Source organism: Hylobates moloch, unplaced genomic scaffold (genome assembly GCF_009828535.3).
Source record: "Hylobates moloch isolate HMO894 unplaced genomic scaffold, HMol_V3 SCAFFOLD_21, whole genome shotgun sequence".
Taxonomy (NCBI): Eukaryota; Metazoa; Chordata; class Mammalia; order Primates; family Hylobatidae; genus Hylobates; species Hylobates moloch.
The window spans coordinates 1,360,085-1,376,229 of NW_026652296.1; the positions used below are offsets into that span (position 1 = coordinate 1,360,085).

At 47.9% G+C, this 16,145-nt stretch overlaps 1 protein-coding gene across 1 annotated transcript in view; it reads right to left on the minus strand.

Moving 5' to 3' along the window:
- DIDO1 (death inducer-obliterator 1) overlaps positions 1–15,776 on the minus strand; it is a 32,560-nt gene extending 16,784 nt beyond the window's left edge. Inside the window, exons 1-8 of the mRNA XM_032141997.2 lie at positions 15,404–15,776; positions 12,832–13,044; positions 11,602–11,815; positions 2,331–2,787; positions 2,034–2,193; positions 826–942; positions 587–691; positions 192–327 (exon numbers count right to left, since the gene is read on the minus strand). Of these exons, the coding sequence (XP_031997888.1) occupies positions 192–327; positions 587–691; positions 826–942; positions 2,034–2,193; positions 2,331–2,787; positions 11,602–11,815; positions 12,832–13,044; positions 15,404–15,718 (1,717 nt within the window). The 5' untranslated portion in view covers positions 15,719–15,776. The remainder of the gene's footprint in view (positions 1–191; positions 328–586; positions 692–825; positions 943–2,033; positions 2,194–2,330; positions 2,788–11,601; positions 11,816–12,831; positions 13,045–15,403) is intronic.
- Positions 15,777–16,145: the final 369 nt, after the last annotated feature.

The window sequence follows — 16,145 nt, forward strand, 5'->3', positions numbered from 1 at the left end:
AGAAACCCAGCCGGCACACGGGTGTTTCTCACACAAAGCCGAAAGCAATACTCTAAAGGCAGGGCAGGAAATCACTCTGGCCTTTCTGCCTGTTTAAGCTTACGTGCGGTTGCTTTTAGAAGGTTCAGTGATTTTTAACAAAATCAAGTTTAGTCTCAGCTCCAAGCCTCCATCCCCTAAACTGTGCTCACCTGTGCAAATTTTACAGTTGAGATCGAAGAGATGTGCGCGGTGCTGACTGGTGGTGTCTTTCAACATGCTGCTGAAGACATCAAGGAGCGGCGCTGTGCTCTTCTCAGGGACAGCACGTGCTGACTCTTGCTGTTCCTAAAAGAAAAAGAAAAAAAGTGAGGTTGTTTCTTCTTGAAACTCAGCTCCAAATTAACAACACACAAGAAAAGCAGTCTCATGGGATTCAGACGCATGGGAGAGAAAAAAGGACCACCGAATACAAGGACTGAGGAATGCCACAATGACATACACCTGCTGTAAGCTCAGTGTCCTGCCCAGTAATTTAAGATAACCTCAAAACATTTGGGATGGATTAGTCTATTCTTGGTGAACACAAAAACTCCCGAATACTTACCTCTGAATCCGACACTGGCGGAGAGTCCTCCAGATCGGGGATGGCCTCCTGCCTGGGGACCGTCTTCTTGCTTTCATTGTGCAGTTTAGTTCTGGACTCCATCACCTGAAATGAAAAAGATGAAACAGAGCTTAGGCCTTGTTTTCTAGGAGGAAAGCATCGCTCATGCAGCCGTCTATGAATTTATTTCTATTAAACTCAAGTCCTGGGTGCCTCTGCAGGTGCCCCTCAGCACTCACAGATCTCGCTGGCCTCTCTTTCCACGTGGAAAGCTCTTTAGATACAAGTTCTTCTGGCTTCAGTCTCACAAGTTTCGCCAAAGAGATTTCCTCACGCAGAACACGATGGAAGAGTCCCTATAAACAAATATTTTTCATTTACTCAAATAATATTCCTGTATCTGTCAATACAAAGAGCTTATGGACAACAGAGCTGCCCAGTTTAGCGGGCACAGGACAAAGGCCTTCAGAGCCCACTTGCATGTGGCACTAGGCAGAGCCCTCCCTGCAGGGTGTGACCTCTTTTAACTCCCCAAATGGCCTTATGAGAGTGCGCCCCGGGATATCCCTGCTGTGAGCAAATGGGGGCCCAGAGAGCACAGGGAATAAGGTTAAATAGTGGGTTTCACAGCCTGTGCTGCACTGGCTCTGCTAAAAAAACAACACACAACACCTCAGGAAAAACAATTATGTACACAAGGTGGACACAAGTCAAAAAGGTAGTGTCAGGAGCAAAGGAAGGAAGAAATCATTTCTGTTTGGGGCTGTTCAATGGTGAGATGCAGTCAGGGTATTTCAATGTCCTAAAATTCTAAACAGGGAGGAGCTTGGAGGCCGATGCAGAGAGAACACCGGAAGGCTGTCAGCCCGGCAGCAAGAGACCACCAGGCAGGCGGCCTGTCCCTCCCAGCTGGAGTTTCTGTCCTTGTCGCACGGCCCATGTTGCAGTGAGGAAGGACTGATCCCACAGCCTGGGCGTGAGCAGCCCCTGCTCCAAGTGGTGAGAACTCACTCAAGCAGCCCAAACCATCAGGCTCACTCGGCTGATGAGGAGTATGAGAAAATAAGGTGGAAAAGGCTGTCTGAAACCAGAATATGGACACCCTCATATACTGGGATAAAGAATTGGACTTTATTTTGGAGCCCAGTGAAGCGACTGGCTTGTAACTGTACAGCAATGTTTAGAGGAGACTAATCTGCTGATAAAAGGTGGACTTCAGGGAAGCCAGGGAGTGGACACGACCCTAGTTAAGGCAGGGAAGGGAAGGGGCTTCCAGGACCCTCAATGCCAATACAACAATACATGGGCTGGCAGAAGGGTCACAGAGGAGAAAGAAACATCTTAGCTTTCCTGGAAAGGACATAAACATCTCAAAATATTGCTTTATCCCTTTAGCACCCAGCGAACAGAACAGGAATACTCCAACGCACCGACACCAGGCACACACCTGATTTTTAGGGTCCTTCAGGTTGAACATGATGCTGCGATATTTACTCTTATAGCGATTATCTGTAACTTGAAACAAGTTAAACATCTCCTTCTCAATATGGAGGGCAATTTTTCCTACTTCGTTTTCTGTCATGATTAAGTCATCGCTGTCATTGACTCTGAACAGAACAAAAAAAAGGAACTACATAAACACTTGTGTATATTAAACTTTCTGAACAGCGAGGCCATTCTGCAGCCACACTCTAATGAAAGCCCTTCCATTTTAATGGGTAAGAAATCAAGCAGGACAGCCCACCTTTTCCACAAAATCTCTTTTAAGGAGCGTCTGATATTTTGCCGAATTTGTGAATTTGGCTGCGACGGTGCAGCACTCATAGCCCCGAGGCGTCCTGGGGCTGGCGAGGCCATTGGAACAGAAGGTACCACTGGCTTCCTTACGGCTCCCACCAAAGCAGCGGAGCCGGGGAACTTCTTGGAGGCAGCCGTCGCCGCTGCAGGTGCCGGTCCGGACTGCCTGGCAGCTGAAGCACCACTCGATGGGGTAGCAGAGAGCCATGGCCTCTTGGGGATGGTGCCCTTGAAACCTGAGGGTGGCTTTTTAATGGCTGGTGTGGCTGCTGCCACATTAGCAAAAGAAGATTTCTTTGGCACGAGGTTTCTGGGTGCAGGCTGCTTGCCCACCGCGGAGCCTGGAGGGGCTGTTTTCTTTGAGGCTGCCACTTTCTCCTCGGACCTCCGGTCTTCCTTCGTGGCTGCAAAGGAGAACACAAGCGCTGAGTGAGGGAGGACACCACGGGGTGCTGTCACCTGACTCTAAAAAGCAGACTTACCCTTAAACCTGTAAGTGCCCACCTGGCATTACTGAATAGGATACACAGAGAAAAGGATTTGAAAGTGTTAATGTTCAGAGTGTAAGGGAGGACGGCCAGCAGCACTTATGACGGTGACTACATTTTATTTCAGAAAGAAAAATGCTTCATTATTACATCTTTTACCTTCAACCAGCAAACTCTAGTTATTAAAGGCTTGACTTGAGCACTAGCTAAGCTTCAAAACTGAAGGACAATTTCCTATTATCACTTTTTAAAAGGCAGATTTAGAACAGCACTATCATTATTAATTTAAGTGCAAACCTTTTGTAAACTTCAGTGAAAAAGATCGTTTAGAAGGGTAAAACAGGCTCTCACCCAGCCCGGTGGGTGGGGTTTACACATCTCACTTTGTTGTCCTTCCAGACTGGAGACCATTGGAGGTGATGCCAGTAATAAAAATATAGAAAGCTGGCATACACCTGCACCACAGGAAGAGCAGCCACACCTTTATGTGAAGAGTGAGCAGCAGAGAATGCGGCAATGCTGTTACAGAAATGTGCCCCTTCACAACCCTCAGGCCGTAATTCCATTAAGTGAAGTCTTAATCCAAACAAGGATTATAATTAAAAGCTCAGACATCAAACCCCCTCAACTTGCACAAAAAGCTTTCTATGCCAGTAGAGAATCAATCACCTTATAACCCCGTGAGATTGTCAGAGCCCAAAGACCCTTGAGCAGGGGACAGACGGCGTGCCAGGGGACAGATGGCCAGGGATCCAGCTAGTGGGGCAAAGAATGAAACGCCTGGGGAATAGGGGGCCCCCGTGAAGGCCCCAGGACGGCAGAGGCCATCTCAGCTCTACAGGCAAGTGCCTGACCTGGGAGCTACCTCGGGTGATTAAGTAAACAAGGCACCTCCTGGGGAAAGGCTTTTCCAAGGATCCGTGCAGCAGCAAGCCTCCAAAACGCCCAAAGGCCTAAATGGGAGAACGTGACAGATGCTCCCAAGAGCGCTTCAGTTTTACCCAAGGATTGAAAATAAAACCGCACTCCTCCACTGTCATCTTACTGACTGCTTTCAATAAATGAGGTAAGTCTGAAAGCTCAGGAAAGAGCCAAGACTCTACAAATAAGGCCTGATTCAACAGCTTGCCCCAGCTTGGTCCTGCAGGATTCCCCGCACGTGCTGCCAGGTTTGGCCACGTTGACAGCGGGTGCTAGCCCTCCCCAGCAGCCAGTCCATCAAGCAGCAGCCTCAGGGCTGCAAGTCTTCCCAACTTCCCAGATAAGGACAATTCCTTCCATTTTTACAAAACTTGCAACAGTACTACATGGATCCAAAAAATGGTGTCACTGTTAACAGATATTCGCCCTGACTTTCGAGATTTCCATGTGTTCTTTCCTAACCATCATTTTAATGGTAACTAAGTAAAGGCAAATCCTGTATTTTCATCTTAGGGCCCTTCTAACCTCATGGCCCCTGCCTACCCCTTGCTAGATGTGGTCCAGCCACAGGACCCCACCCTTGGCAACACTGCCAAGCCCTGCCTCCTCACCCACAACCGCACCCCAAAACACTCATTCCTGTTGGAGCTGGATCTTAAAAGTGCACTATAAACAATGGCAATGTCTAACAAGACAGGAACAAAGGTGACAGCTAGTTTTTATCTGTCCAGGAAAGTTTGCTTTTAATTCTACATGTACTATGTCATCAGATCAGGTCTATACACCCAAGGAGTCACTACCTTAGTGTTTGAAAATCTGTTTTTAACACCTCAGTTTAACTCCTTAGACTTAGCTCACAGGTCTGCAGCATCTTGCCTGCAGGGTTGCAATAGGTCACTCAGGTTAAATAAAAATCAGTGAAGGCCCTTTTTCTTGGGGGAAGCAGCAAGGGGGTGGGGTGCGGATGGAATGAAAAGGCACAGCAGGCCTAGGGCGCTGGAGGCACACAGGCAGGAAGCTGACACCAGGCAGGCACCAGGAACCAAGCCCTGGTCTCCAGAGGTGGCAAACAGATACCTGCCAGGAAGCCAACCATCATGATTCAAACTGAAGCCTCAAACCAATTCAGTGACTGCACTAGAAACCGTGGAGTGTTCTAATATCACGTTTAAAGAACTCTTATAAAAAAAGCTGGCTTAAGGCATTTCCAGAAACCTCGGCAAAATGCCTTGGCTGTAACACACAGAACACCTGTGTGCTGTGACCTGAACGGTATCTTTAATGATGTTTAACGTTCACCTTGTTTCAAGTTAGGGTTTTATGCTAACTTCAAAAACATCAACTCCATTTCTCCAGATCGTAAGTGTTGGAATGAGACGTCCTGGCCACGCTCGGTATTTCTGCTCATGTAACTACAGTATTCTCTCCCTCACTTAGGGAAAACCCAAGTTGAGAGATGAGTTTTAGGGTATTCCCAATACATGGGATTAAAACCACCCATTACCCAAGAGTGGGGGCAGCAGATTAACGTTATTTATTTTAAAAGCAGGAGATAGCTTTCCTTAACCATTGCTATTTTAGAAAATTAACTGCTCCCTTTCTAAAAGCAACCTTTGTCATCCCTCATCTGTGCTTTAAAGAGCATGGAAATGGGCAGTCAGGTGAACGGCAGAATGTTCCAAGCCAGGCCTCTGGGAGCAGTGTCCTGCAACACGCAGAAAGCCCCATTCCTGCTCTGAACCGACATGTTCTATCCAGCAACTGCTCCAGGGACCCGAGCACACACCCATTCCACTCCAGGTGAGACAGCATGGCTGGTGCTCAACTTGGGTCAGCTGCTGCTGAAATGGGGACAGAAACTTTTTAGTAGAGCTAAAATTCAATTTGCAAGTTCATCCAAATTCACTTTGAACTATTACGTTGTGTATAACTTTAGAGAAGGGCAAGCAGCAACTCCAAGCAACCCGGGAAAAAACCCCACTGCAGAAAAACAGGGCCCTGTCAGGGTACGAGCCTCCCCTACACGCTGCTGGGTTCCCTGGGGGCAGCAGTGGTGGTGACCTGGTCACACCACACAGCAATGATGCCTGAGAGCCAAGGGTCCCCTGCCCCTCCCCACACCTCTCTGCCCCTTGGTTGCAGCGCTGTCTCCTTTAGCTCCCACATTCTGGGGGCCTGCCCAGGCCACTGGCCCAGATGAAACTGTTGCTGCCAGGTCTGGGTTTCAGCCAACTGCAGAATGAAGCAGGTCGTCGTCGTGCACAGGGATCAGCAGCACATTCTAACCGGCCAATTTCCCCCAAAGCAGAAGGCTGGCTGGCTTGGGTGCTACAGCGCCGCTGGCCACTGGGTGGCACCAGGGCCTGAGCAGACGTGAGGGAGAAAATCAGCCACCGCCCCCCCCCCGCCCGGAGGATGGTGCTACTCCGCTACTCTCTGTAGAACCCGTCCAATTGCCCCAGTGGAAGTTTTAGCAGGACAGGGATTAAAATATGGGGCAAGAGACCAAGTCTGCTCAGTTCTGGACTGTCCAGAGGCCCCCGTGTAGCGACCTTATGTGCTGGATGGCTCCCCACAGGGAAAGGAACTGGTTATAAAAATCACTAAAAAAAAAAACCACCATTCGCCCTCGCATAGGTGTTGACAATGAAGTGGCCTGCCCTGTCGCGGTACTGCTGGCCGGTTTAGGGAAGCTGGGGCACTCAGACCTCCACTGGTCTCTCACGGTGTCCTGAATCCTGCCTATCACCGTCCGCTACAGCTCTAAGGGCTGTTTCTATGCTATGCACCTGAAAATAGACTCAAGAGACATAGTGAAGGAACCGTGGAAGTAAATTTTGTTCACTGATGTCAGGCCTATTTCCAGCCCTCAGTGAGGCATGTGTACAACAATGCAGTTTCCCGCTTTACCTGTTTCTTCACTCCAAGATTGCCCCTAGTGGGAACAATCAAGGTGACAGCGGCAAGAGAAAATGTTCTGCTTTTGCTCCTCTCAACATGCTAAAATGTGTTCAAATGAATTGGCCTTTTATAAGTAGTTACTAGTTTGCTTTCATGTTGGGGGGAAAGTTACTTCCCAAATAAAGCAGGCCGACTACATCCCAGACGCTCCTCGGGAGACCACCACTACTGCCAGGACGCCCTTGCAGGGTCCACAGCTAGACTGCCGTGTTTTGGAATACTCAAGGCTCTCCTTGGTCAGTTTTCTTACTAATACCCACTACTTGAGTGCTTTCCAACTTAATGGAGACGTGTGTAGTTCTCCTTAAGAAACTCGTGTGATGAGGGCCACGTGGACAGATGGACGTTCCACTCAACTGCATTTTCAGTTGTGTCCAGCTGCACATGGTGTGTGCCTGGCTGCCAAACCCATTTGGGAGCAGAGCTGCTGCTCTTCCCAAGATCTCCCACACCAGTAATTTAACCTTTATCTGAATTGTTTACTACTTAAACCAACATGTTAGGGGAATGTTAAATTAGTCCACAACCCTCCCCTGTAATCCCTCCAGTCCCAAAGGGCCATACTCAGCACAAAGCCCCTAGCTGACAGCACCAAGCAGGTCAGTTGAGGATAAAGCCAGTTACCTTATGCTCTTCTTGCCGAACTCTTCCAGGTTTGCGGCAAATCAAAGTTGCCGCAACCTTCATTTAAATAAGTAGCAAAAATTCTTGTCAATCTTCTAAGTTACTTCTCTAACTTTTAGAAGCTAAGAATATAATTATGTGTATGTTCATGTGTTAACAGAAAAAAAAAAACCTAGTATTATTTTACAACTTTATACAAATCTACCTGAAACTTGTGTACTACATTGGAGGAATTGTAGCAGGCGTCTTCAGAGCTGACCTCTGCACTATGTGACAACGATAATGCCAAGGAGGCTTTCCTGAGTATTCATCTTTAGACTATTAGAGTAGATCCACAGCTCCAAAAGGTCCTATGAAGGTCACTGAAGAGGTGGTGAATTCAGGGGGACCGATCCTGCTGGAAACTTCCATCCCTGCACCCCACCTGCCCAAGGTGGCTGAAGCATAAGCACAAAGGGGCAGCTGAGGGACGGACAGGGGCACCATGGGACGGTGCTGATGCGGGGCTTCACCGTGCAGGCTCACGGTTACGGAGGTGTGAAACCTTTCCCTGATGTAATTTTCTCAACAGCAGGCTGCTTTTTAAATTTATAAAAAGTAAAACACTTAAAAATACCAAATGAATGTCATTACTGACAGCCAAGAAACTTCCAGTTATATGGACAACATAAAAAACAACTATCAAGCTATATCCTTTCTCAGTACAAATTCTGATTTTTCTAATTGGGAGGAAGAGATTGGTGGACACGTAGAGTCTGATGACTCCCAGTCTCATTTTATTGCCGCTGACAACTCTGGAGGAGACAGATAAAAAAGAGCTCACGCGACCAGTGAAACAAGCCACCCTCCTCTCCCGGCTTTAAATTCCTGCAAAATACTCTTAGGTTCTAGAATCCCCCATGTATTTTTTATTATTGAAAACTGAAACTGGGTCCTCTTAGGATTCCAGTGAAATGTGCTTCTGGAACCCACACCATGAGTTATCCTTGTGAACGGTGCTCTCTGTCCATTTCACACCACCAGGGCCATCTCTGTGGCAGCACGTGGGAACAAGAGGCAGTGCTTCCACCTGGGCACCATGCTTAACACAGCATCTGGATTTGGGTTTACAAATTGGCAAGGTTTTCAATTTTAATTCCAACGGTTAGATGAAATGAACTGTAGAATCTGCTTTGCAGTCAAAATCTGTTCAGATCCTCAGTGTTTAAGTCACTTAATGAGCCATTTAGGGAGTGCAAAATACTAGGAATTGCACCTATTAAATACCAGAATTCCATCTCAAAATTCTAGTCAGTCAGGTACATCTCAGAAAAAAATTTCCAACTTACTTCATGCCTGGACAATAATGGGAGGTGAACAGTGGAAATAAAGAGAAAAAAATGGAATAAGAATTCATAAAAACACAAAAGAAACATCATGATCTTTGAGAGAAGTTATGTGCACCAAATGTTTACGTAAGCTGAAGAAACTGTATATATAAGAAACATTTTTTAAAAACAAACGGGAGGAATAAGGTGAGGCTGTGAAGGACCTACTGATACCTTAGCAGAGGGCATAGCCTCCTCCTAGCAGCGGCAGTGTCTGTGCACACGCGGCCTCACCTTTTGGACAGGAGCCCCCAGGTCAACCAAGTGCCACGGGAAGGACAGGAGGGTGCCCAGGTGCACTTTGGGGGAGCAGCAGCGGTAGCTCCACCACGTGGGTCTTCTGATGGCATGTGTGGTGAGGCAAGTGTGAATCAATCAGCTCATGGGACAGACCCACACCAGCCTCTCACTTCCAATCTCACCCTCTACCAGGGAGGGCGAGCTCCGTGGCCAGCCAGGGAGGCAGGGCGGGGGCCTCAAAGGCATACAGTGGTGGCAGGCTCCCCAGTACCTGTCGAGCCCACAAAAGTGCAGAGGAGTTTAGGGGAAAGGCAGAGACATGGTAGCTGCTCTCACCAATGCCTCTAACTCTGCTCCAATCAATCACCTTTTGGGAAGACGACATTTACGGGATAACAAAACGAGCAGAAACTACTAGCTCAAAAGTGCGTCGTCCCCATTCACATCCTGTATAAATTTTGGAAATCCACCAATTTTAACCTGAGGTGATGTGTTGGGAAGGTTAACGGGCAATTTCCCCCACTTCCTGTCCCTGGAGCAAATCAGCTTCCCAGAGGAGCTGATGTGTGGCAAAGGGAAGAGGGAGGAAAGGTCAGAGGACCCCGCTATGGGCAGAACAGCAGCCTCCTGGTCGACCTCTCCTCGCTCACAGTGCAGGAAGCAGACAGGAAGCAATAACCTAGGGCTGAGAGCCCCTCATTTCCCCAGCTTCCCACCAATGCTCCCTCCCCACAATGTACACGGACTCTTCCAACTCCACGTGTGGAGTCTCTGGCAGCTTTTCAATTTTGGTTGACACAGATGGAAATTAACCAAACTGAAATTATCAGCCACTTATCTGAACTGAGGTTATAACCGCAGTTTTTCTTTTCTTCACTGTTATGTGTCTAAAACCAATGTAGGGCTAAATTTTAGTACAGCATTAAAAATCCCTCCCTCTGCATTCACAGGTGGGTGACACTTTAAGCCCATTAGCTCTGTAGAACTGCTCTATTGTAGAGGTGCTAGAATCTGATGAACATTTGAGACATTTGCTAGCATAAAATTCTCAGCTCAAACAATGTAAGGTATCTCGAGATTCATTATAATGCAGCAATTGCATGATTCATTTTATGTGCGGCTCAATTTCTTAGGTCTAGGCTGTTTACACGATCAAAAGGAGTGACATATTTTTCTTCTTTTATTAAGTTACTCATACTCAATAACTGCATCTTTTTAGCCAAGCGCAGTGGCTCACATCTGCAATTTCAGCACTCTGGGAGGCCGAGTTGGACAGATCACATGAGGCCAGGAGTTCAAGACCAGCCTGGCCAACTTGGTGAAACCCCGTCTCTACTAAAAATACAAAAATTAGCCAGGCGTGGTGGCACGGGCCTGTAATCCCAGCTACTTGGGAGGCTGAGGTAGGAAAATCGTTTGAACCCGGAGGTGGAGCTTGCAGCGAGCCAAGATCATGCCACTGCACTCCAGCCTGGGTGACGGAGCAAAACTCTGTCTCAAAAAAAAAAAAAAAAAGCATCTTTTTTGTAAAGCGCACCAGACCTAGCATAGGTCTGCCTGCCTGCACGAGTGCCTTCCCTTAGGGAATCTGCTCAAAGTCCGACAACAGGAAAGTGGGGCACTCTGTGATCATCTTTGAATTGAGGCTATTTAACCTTTCGGTGCTTTTTTAAAAAAAGCACAAAATGCACTATAGACAGAAGGCATTAAAGACTGAATTGAAAATAGTTTTATAGCAGAAAACTGAGAAACAAGAAAACATTAAAGTTGCACCACAGAATCTGAGGTTTCAAAGATCTGTTTGAAATATCTTCATTTCATTAATTTGAAATTTGGGGCAGGATATGATCTTAACACTCTAAACATTCAAGAGAGGAGGGCAAGAAAGCCAGTCACATGTAGAATACCAAGTCCAAGGCACGAGTCCTGCGGTCAGGACAGTGTTCTAGGTGTGAACTCACTTACCGTGGGGCCTATGAAGCAGGAGCGTGTGGCCTTCGAAGTTCGAATGTGTTCATGCGGGTGTGTAGCGTGTGAATCGGACATGAAAAAAAAAAAAATCCCCTATCTGCCCAGTCAAAAATAAATGTACACCTGAAAATCATAAGTAAGTTGAGCATCGGATGCCACACTAACTTGCAAAGATTCCCACAACATAAAAAAGAAGCGATGCTTTCATGTGCTGGCCGTGGATAATGTGGAAAAACTGAAGCCTATACAGCGCTGTCGTCAAAACAACTGATGTTGCAGAGAGGGGTGGATGTGGAGTGCCGGGCAGTGTGGCTACGCCATCAGACTGGGATGAAGAGAATACGAATACTTACCAGAGCCTGACAGTGAAAACAGAGATTAAACAATCAATCATTAAGGTGAACGTTCACCAGTGAGGTTTGTACAGCTTTAGAAAACAGTGACAGGAAGTCCTGACAGACTAGGGATGGACACAGGGCAGCAGAAGGCATCCTGGACATGGGCTCTGCTTCCCGCTGATGGTGCAGCCGGTGTCTGTGATCAGCTTAACACACAGCTGCAACTCCCAGTCCTGGACAGGCCCAGGGGATGGCTATCCAGAAAGAACGGGAGGGGTCCAGGAGGCCAACCCCTAGGTGATACATACATTTATACAACAGTGACGGCGAGGGAGCAGCAGTCTTTTCTGGCTTTACTGCATTGTAATTGTGATCGCTCGCCCACGACGGCGTACTGCTCTCACAAGCTGCTTCCTTCCCGAGTGCTTCACTCCGTGCAGGAACCACCACTGCCTTCTTCACTGTGGTCTCTTTTTTTTCTGGAGCTGGTCTCTTGTGCACAGAAGAGATTTTAATACCTGCCTGGATAATCAGTAAAACCCCAAATCATTAAGAAGGTAAGAAATCATACCTTAATTTCACTGAGAGATGAAGGTGGGGACCCAATGTCCTCCTGAGGCCATCGGAAGACCCTGCACTCATCCTGTGCCTGCTTGGCAGCAGTTCAACACACTTGCGTATCCAGTGGGCCCGCAGTGTCCCCGTGCAAAACTGAGGACTTCTACCACTTGTGCTCCATGAAGGGCGGTTGGCGCGGAGGCACGTGCAACCCTGATGAGGTGCCAGGTTGCCAAGATGACAGGAGGAGCAGCCACTGGACAGGCTGCCAAGATGACAGGAGGAGTGCGGCAGTGAACCAAATGAGCCAAATGAGAGGAAAGGCCTGCGCGGGAGGCTGTGCCCAACACCGAGGGTTCAAAACCAGCCTTAAAAATTAAGTCATTCGAAGGCTAAGTAATCATTTGAAAATAATCAAGAAAACTCCCCAAACAGTGCTGGTTACGCTTTGCTGGTCACAAACATAACAGGGGCAGTGCCACAGCCACCGCCACCTGAGCCCCAGAAGGGGCCTTCAAGTCTAAGACAAGAGTTTGTGATGTCTAAACATCCTTGATTCTTTCCAAACCACATGGAGTACAAACATGAGACAGTTCTGAGAGCCGAGTCTTCAATGAAGACCACAGTCTTGCCCCGAACCCACCCCCCACTCCTGCCTGCCTGCAAGTCTAGGCTCTACAAACTCCACCGGGTGGTTACCAACTCTTCTCACAAGACAGCAGGATGTGTCCTGAAGTCTTATGCCCCCCATGAAGTGCCACGTCAGCATTTGCTTTACTGCACTTGTATTAATTAACCCCTCAGCTAACGGGCAGAGAAGGGAAAACTGGTAGGAAGGTGGAAGACAAAGGTCAAGGCGACACCACGTGTGCGCCCCCTACACCTGCCACCCCCACACGGTCTACAAACCAACAGTTCTGTAACAAACACTCTCATGCTTGTGTGTCCACTGCCCAGGCGGCTGGTCCTGGTCCACTCACCTGAGCACCACATTTTGGAAGACTAGGCTTCTCTGGCTTCATCTTCATCTTTTCTTTAGGCTTTGGCTTCTGTTCTTTACCTGAGCTTAGAAACTTCATTGTTGCTGCGGCGTGTTTGAGGATACAGTCATTACTGCAGTATACCGAGTCAGGCTGCGCCACGTGACAGCACCCGGGGCCAATACATTTTGAGGCACCAGGCGCCTCGATCACCTGCAGAACAAAACAGATGACTTCAAACAATGTACCTGCCAATTTTAGGCAGTTAAGTGTGTGTTTTGTAAAATCACTATTTATAGTACCAAGACCACAGTTTTAAAATGAGATACTAATAATACTTTTAATATGAATAAACATTTATTTTGTTGATTCAAGCTATGAAAAAGCCAGGTAAGGCATTCACACTGTCGCTGCCCGTCATGCCCTACAGGGGGCAGGAGTGTGAGGAGACCCCTGGACTTCCGCCCTCTGCTCTGTGCACCCCTCTAAGGGTGGGCAGGGCCCATAGGACCTCACATCCACGATGAGGCTCCGCTAGAGGACCCGCATGCAGGGATTCTGCAGATGTAATTAAGGCTCTAACTGTGATGACTGCAAGTCAAATGGGTCCGACTTAATCAGGTAAAAACCCGTAAAAGAGGAACTGGGTCTTTCGTGAAGAGAGAAGACTTCATAGCTGGTTTTGAAGTAAGCTTCCCTGCTTTGAGAGGGTTACCTGTGGCTAGGATCTGAGGGCAAGGCTGCCAAGTAAAATACAGTAGGCCAATGAAATCAGAATGTCTGATAAACAACGAGTAATTTTTCAGTGTAAGTATGCCCAGCAAATTGCATGAAACATACTTTTTTTTTGTTTGAGACAGGCTCTAGCTCTGTTGCCCAGGCCAGAGAGCAGTGGCACAATCATAGCTCACTGCAGCCTTAATGTCCTGGGCTCAAGTGATCCTCCCACCTCAGCCTCCCCAGTAGCTGGGACTACAGGCACGTACCACCATGACCAGCTCATTATTTTTTTTTTTTTGTAGAGATGGGGGGGGGGTCTCACTACGTTGCCCAGGCTGGTCTCGAACTCTTGGCCTCAAGTGATCTTCCCATCTTGACTTCTCGAAGTGCTGGGATTACAGGAGCGAGCCACAGCACCCAGCCAGACAGACTTATATCATAAAAAAACAGCGTGACGGCTTCTGGAAGGGAATCCCCCGCCAAGGCTCTCGAGACCACAGCCTCCGCGGCACCGTGACTGCAGTCCTGCGAGACCTAGGCAGCAGGCCCAGGCCTCCCACGGAAACGGAGGCATAAATGTGTGCTCCTTCAAGGCAGGACCGCAGTAACTCATCGTGCAGCAGGAGGAAACTCACGCACCACAAGCAGTGACCGCTGCTGTTTACACAGTCTGTCTCGATGATCAGGCCTCAACACACACGAACATGTCCCTTACACATACTTAAGCAAAACCTTATTTCTCAAATTAAATATTTAACATCATCAGTTTTCCTCCACAGAATCTAAGTTTTACTGAGAATACAATTTAGGTTTGTGCAGGGTTATGTCAAGCAGGGTTATGTCAAGCACAATGACAATTAAAACAACAAGTTGGGCTGTGCTGGCATGTGCTTGCAGTCTCAGCTACTGGGGAGGCTAAGGTGGGAGGAGCACTCACGCCCAGGAGATCGAGGCTGCAGTGGGCTGGGACTATGCCACTGAACTCCAGCCTGGGCAACAGAGTGAAGCCTCGACTGCACAAAAAACAGAATCAACATATTTAAAAAATAACGACATAAAGTCAATGACTTTTCTCATGAATTCCCATTTCCATTCATCTCTGAATGCCTAGATGTGGTCCCTGACAGTGCCACAGCATGAGCCTTTAGCCCCTCCATGCCTCCAGGGCACACTCCTAGGTGCACGGCACAGCCTTCGGACATCCTCACCTTGCAGCGAACACAGTGCAAGAGTGTGAAGGCAGAGATGCTTCTAGACACAGCAATCTCCAATACCTGCCAGAGGACAGGCAGCTGGGTGGGGACAGGCCCGGGACCCTGGAAGGCCCAGAGTAAAAACAAGCCAACTCACACCTGCCCTGTGGGGACTGGAATGGAGACTGCAAACACAAAACAGCAGCAGAAGCTGACAGCATGTGGGGAATGTCATAAACATCAGAGGGAGAGAATTAAGTCAACACAGCTGCTGCAAGACAGAGAAACCACACTCTCAACACAAGCACCCCGAGGAGCCAGCAGCAGAACCACGAGGCAGCTGGAGACGGCAGGTGACAAAGGAGCACTGCCACTCCTATCATTCAGAAACAATTCCGCTAGTGCATACCAAACATGTAAGCAACACCCAAATCCTCAAAGATGGACTGATTTCAACAATTGTCATTAATAGTAGAGGAGGTAGACAGGGTAAGAATAAAAACAGAAAGGCCTCACCCATGTGGAGTGAGGCAGGAACCCGGGAGAGGCACCACCCCACACGGGTGCAGCGCCTGTCCTGGGAGGAATTCCTATCTAGAGCGAGACTGAAACCCGTGAGGCCGACCGCTGAATGCCTGTCTCAGCAGACAAACACTTACAGGCTGGAAGATCTTGAGTTTCTTCTTGCCGCTTGGATTTGCAGCTTTCTCAATCCTACCCTTTATCCCTTGGTCTTCGCTAGACTTCTGCTCTATTGTTCCTATACTTGTACAATCAGTGCCATCAGCATCTCCAGGTCTCCATTTAGCTTCCTGATCTGCGGTTTCTGAATGAGTCTCATCCTGCACTTGCAGAATGGTGCAGTTTGGGCAGATATAGTCTTCCCCATTCCTTTCCAAAAGCCTCCCTCGAGCCTCAGAAATGCCCACACAATCGCCATGAAACCATTCTTCACAGCGGTCACAGCAAATCATAAACCTGAAATTATAAAATAATGGTATTAGCAACGGGACGTGAGTGACAAGCACTTTTCAACATATTAATAAGCCAATTGGTTTTAACATCATGAAAAATGCAAATATACAGAAAAGTAGAGATTAAGAACGTCCTCATGCCTTTCCTTTGATTTTAACATTCAACCAAATTTACTTCACCGTTTTTTAAGAGTAGCACATTTTAGGAGCGAACTCTAAGGCATTCCACCACAGATACCTCAGCAAGTCTCCCCCCAAAACTGTGACAATGCCTTTATCCCAGGGCCAAGCCAACAGGCTACCTATCACCATCTGACACCCAGTCCTAGCAGAGATTTTTTTTTTTTTTTTTTTTTTTTTTTTTTTGGGGGGTTTTCGGTTGGTTGCCAGGGCGGGACTCCCGTGGCGGGGTCTCGCGCCCCACCTC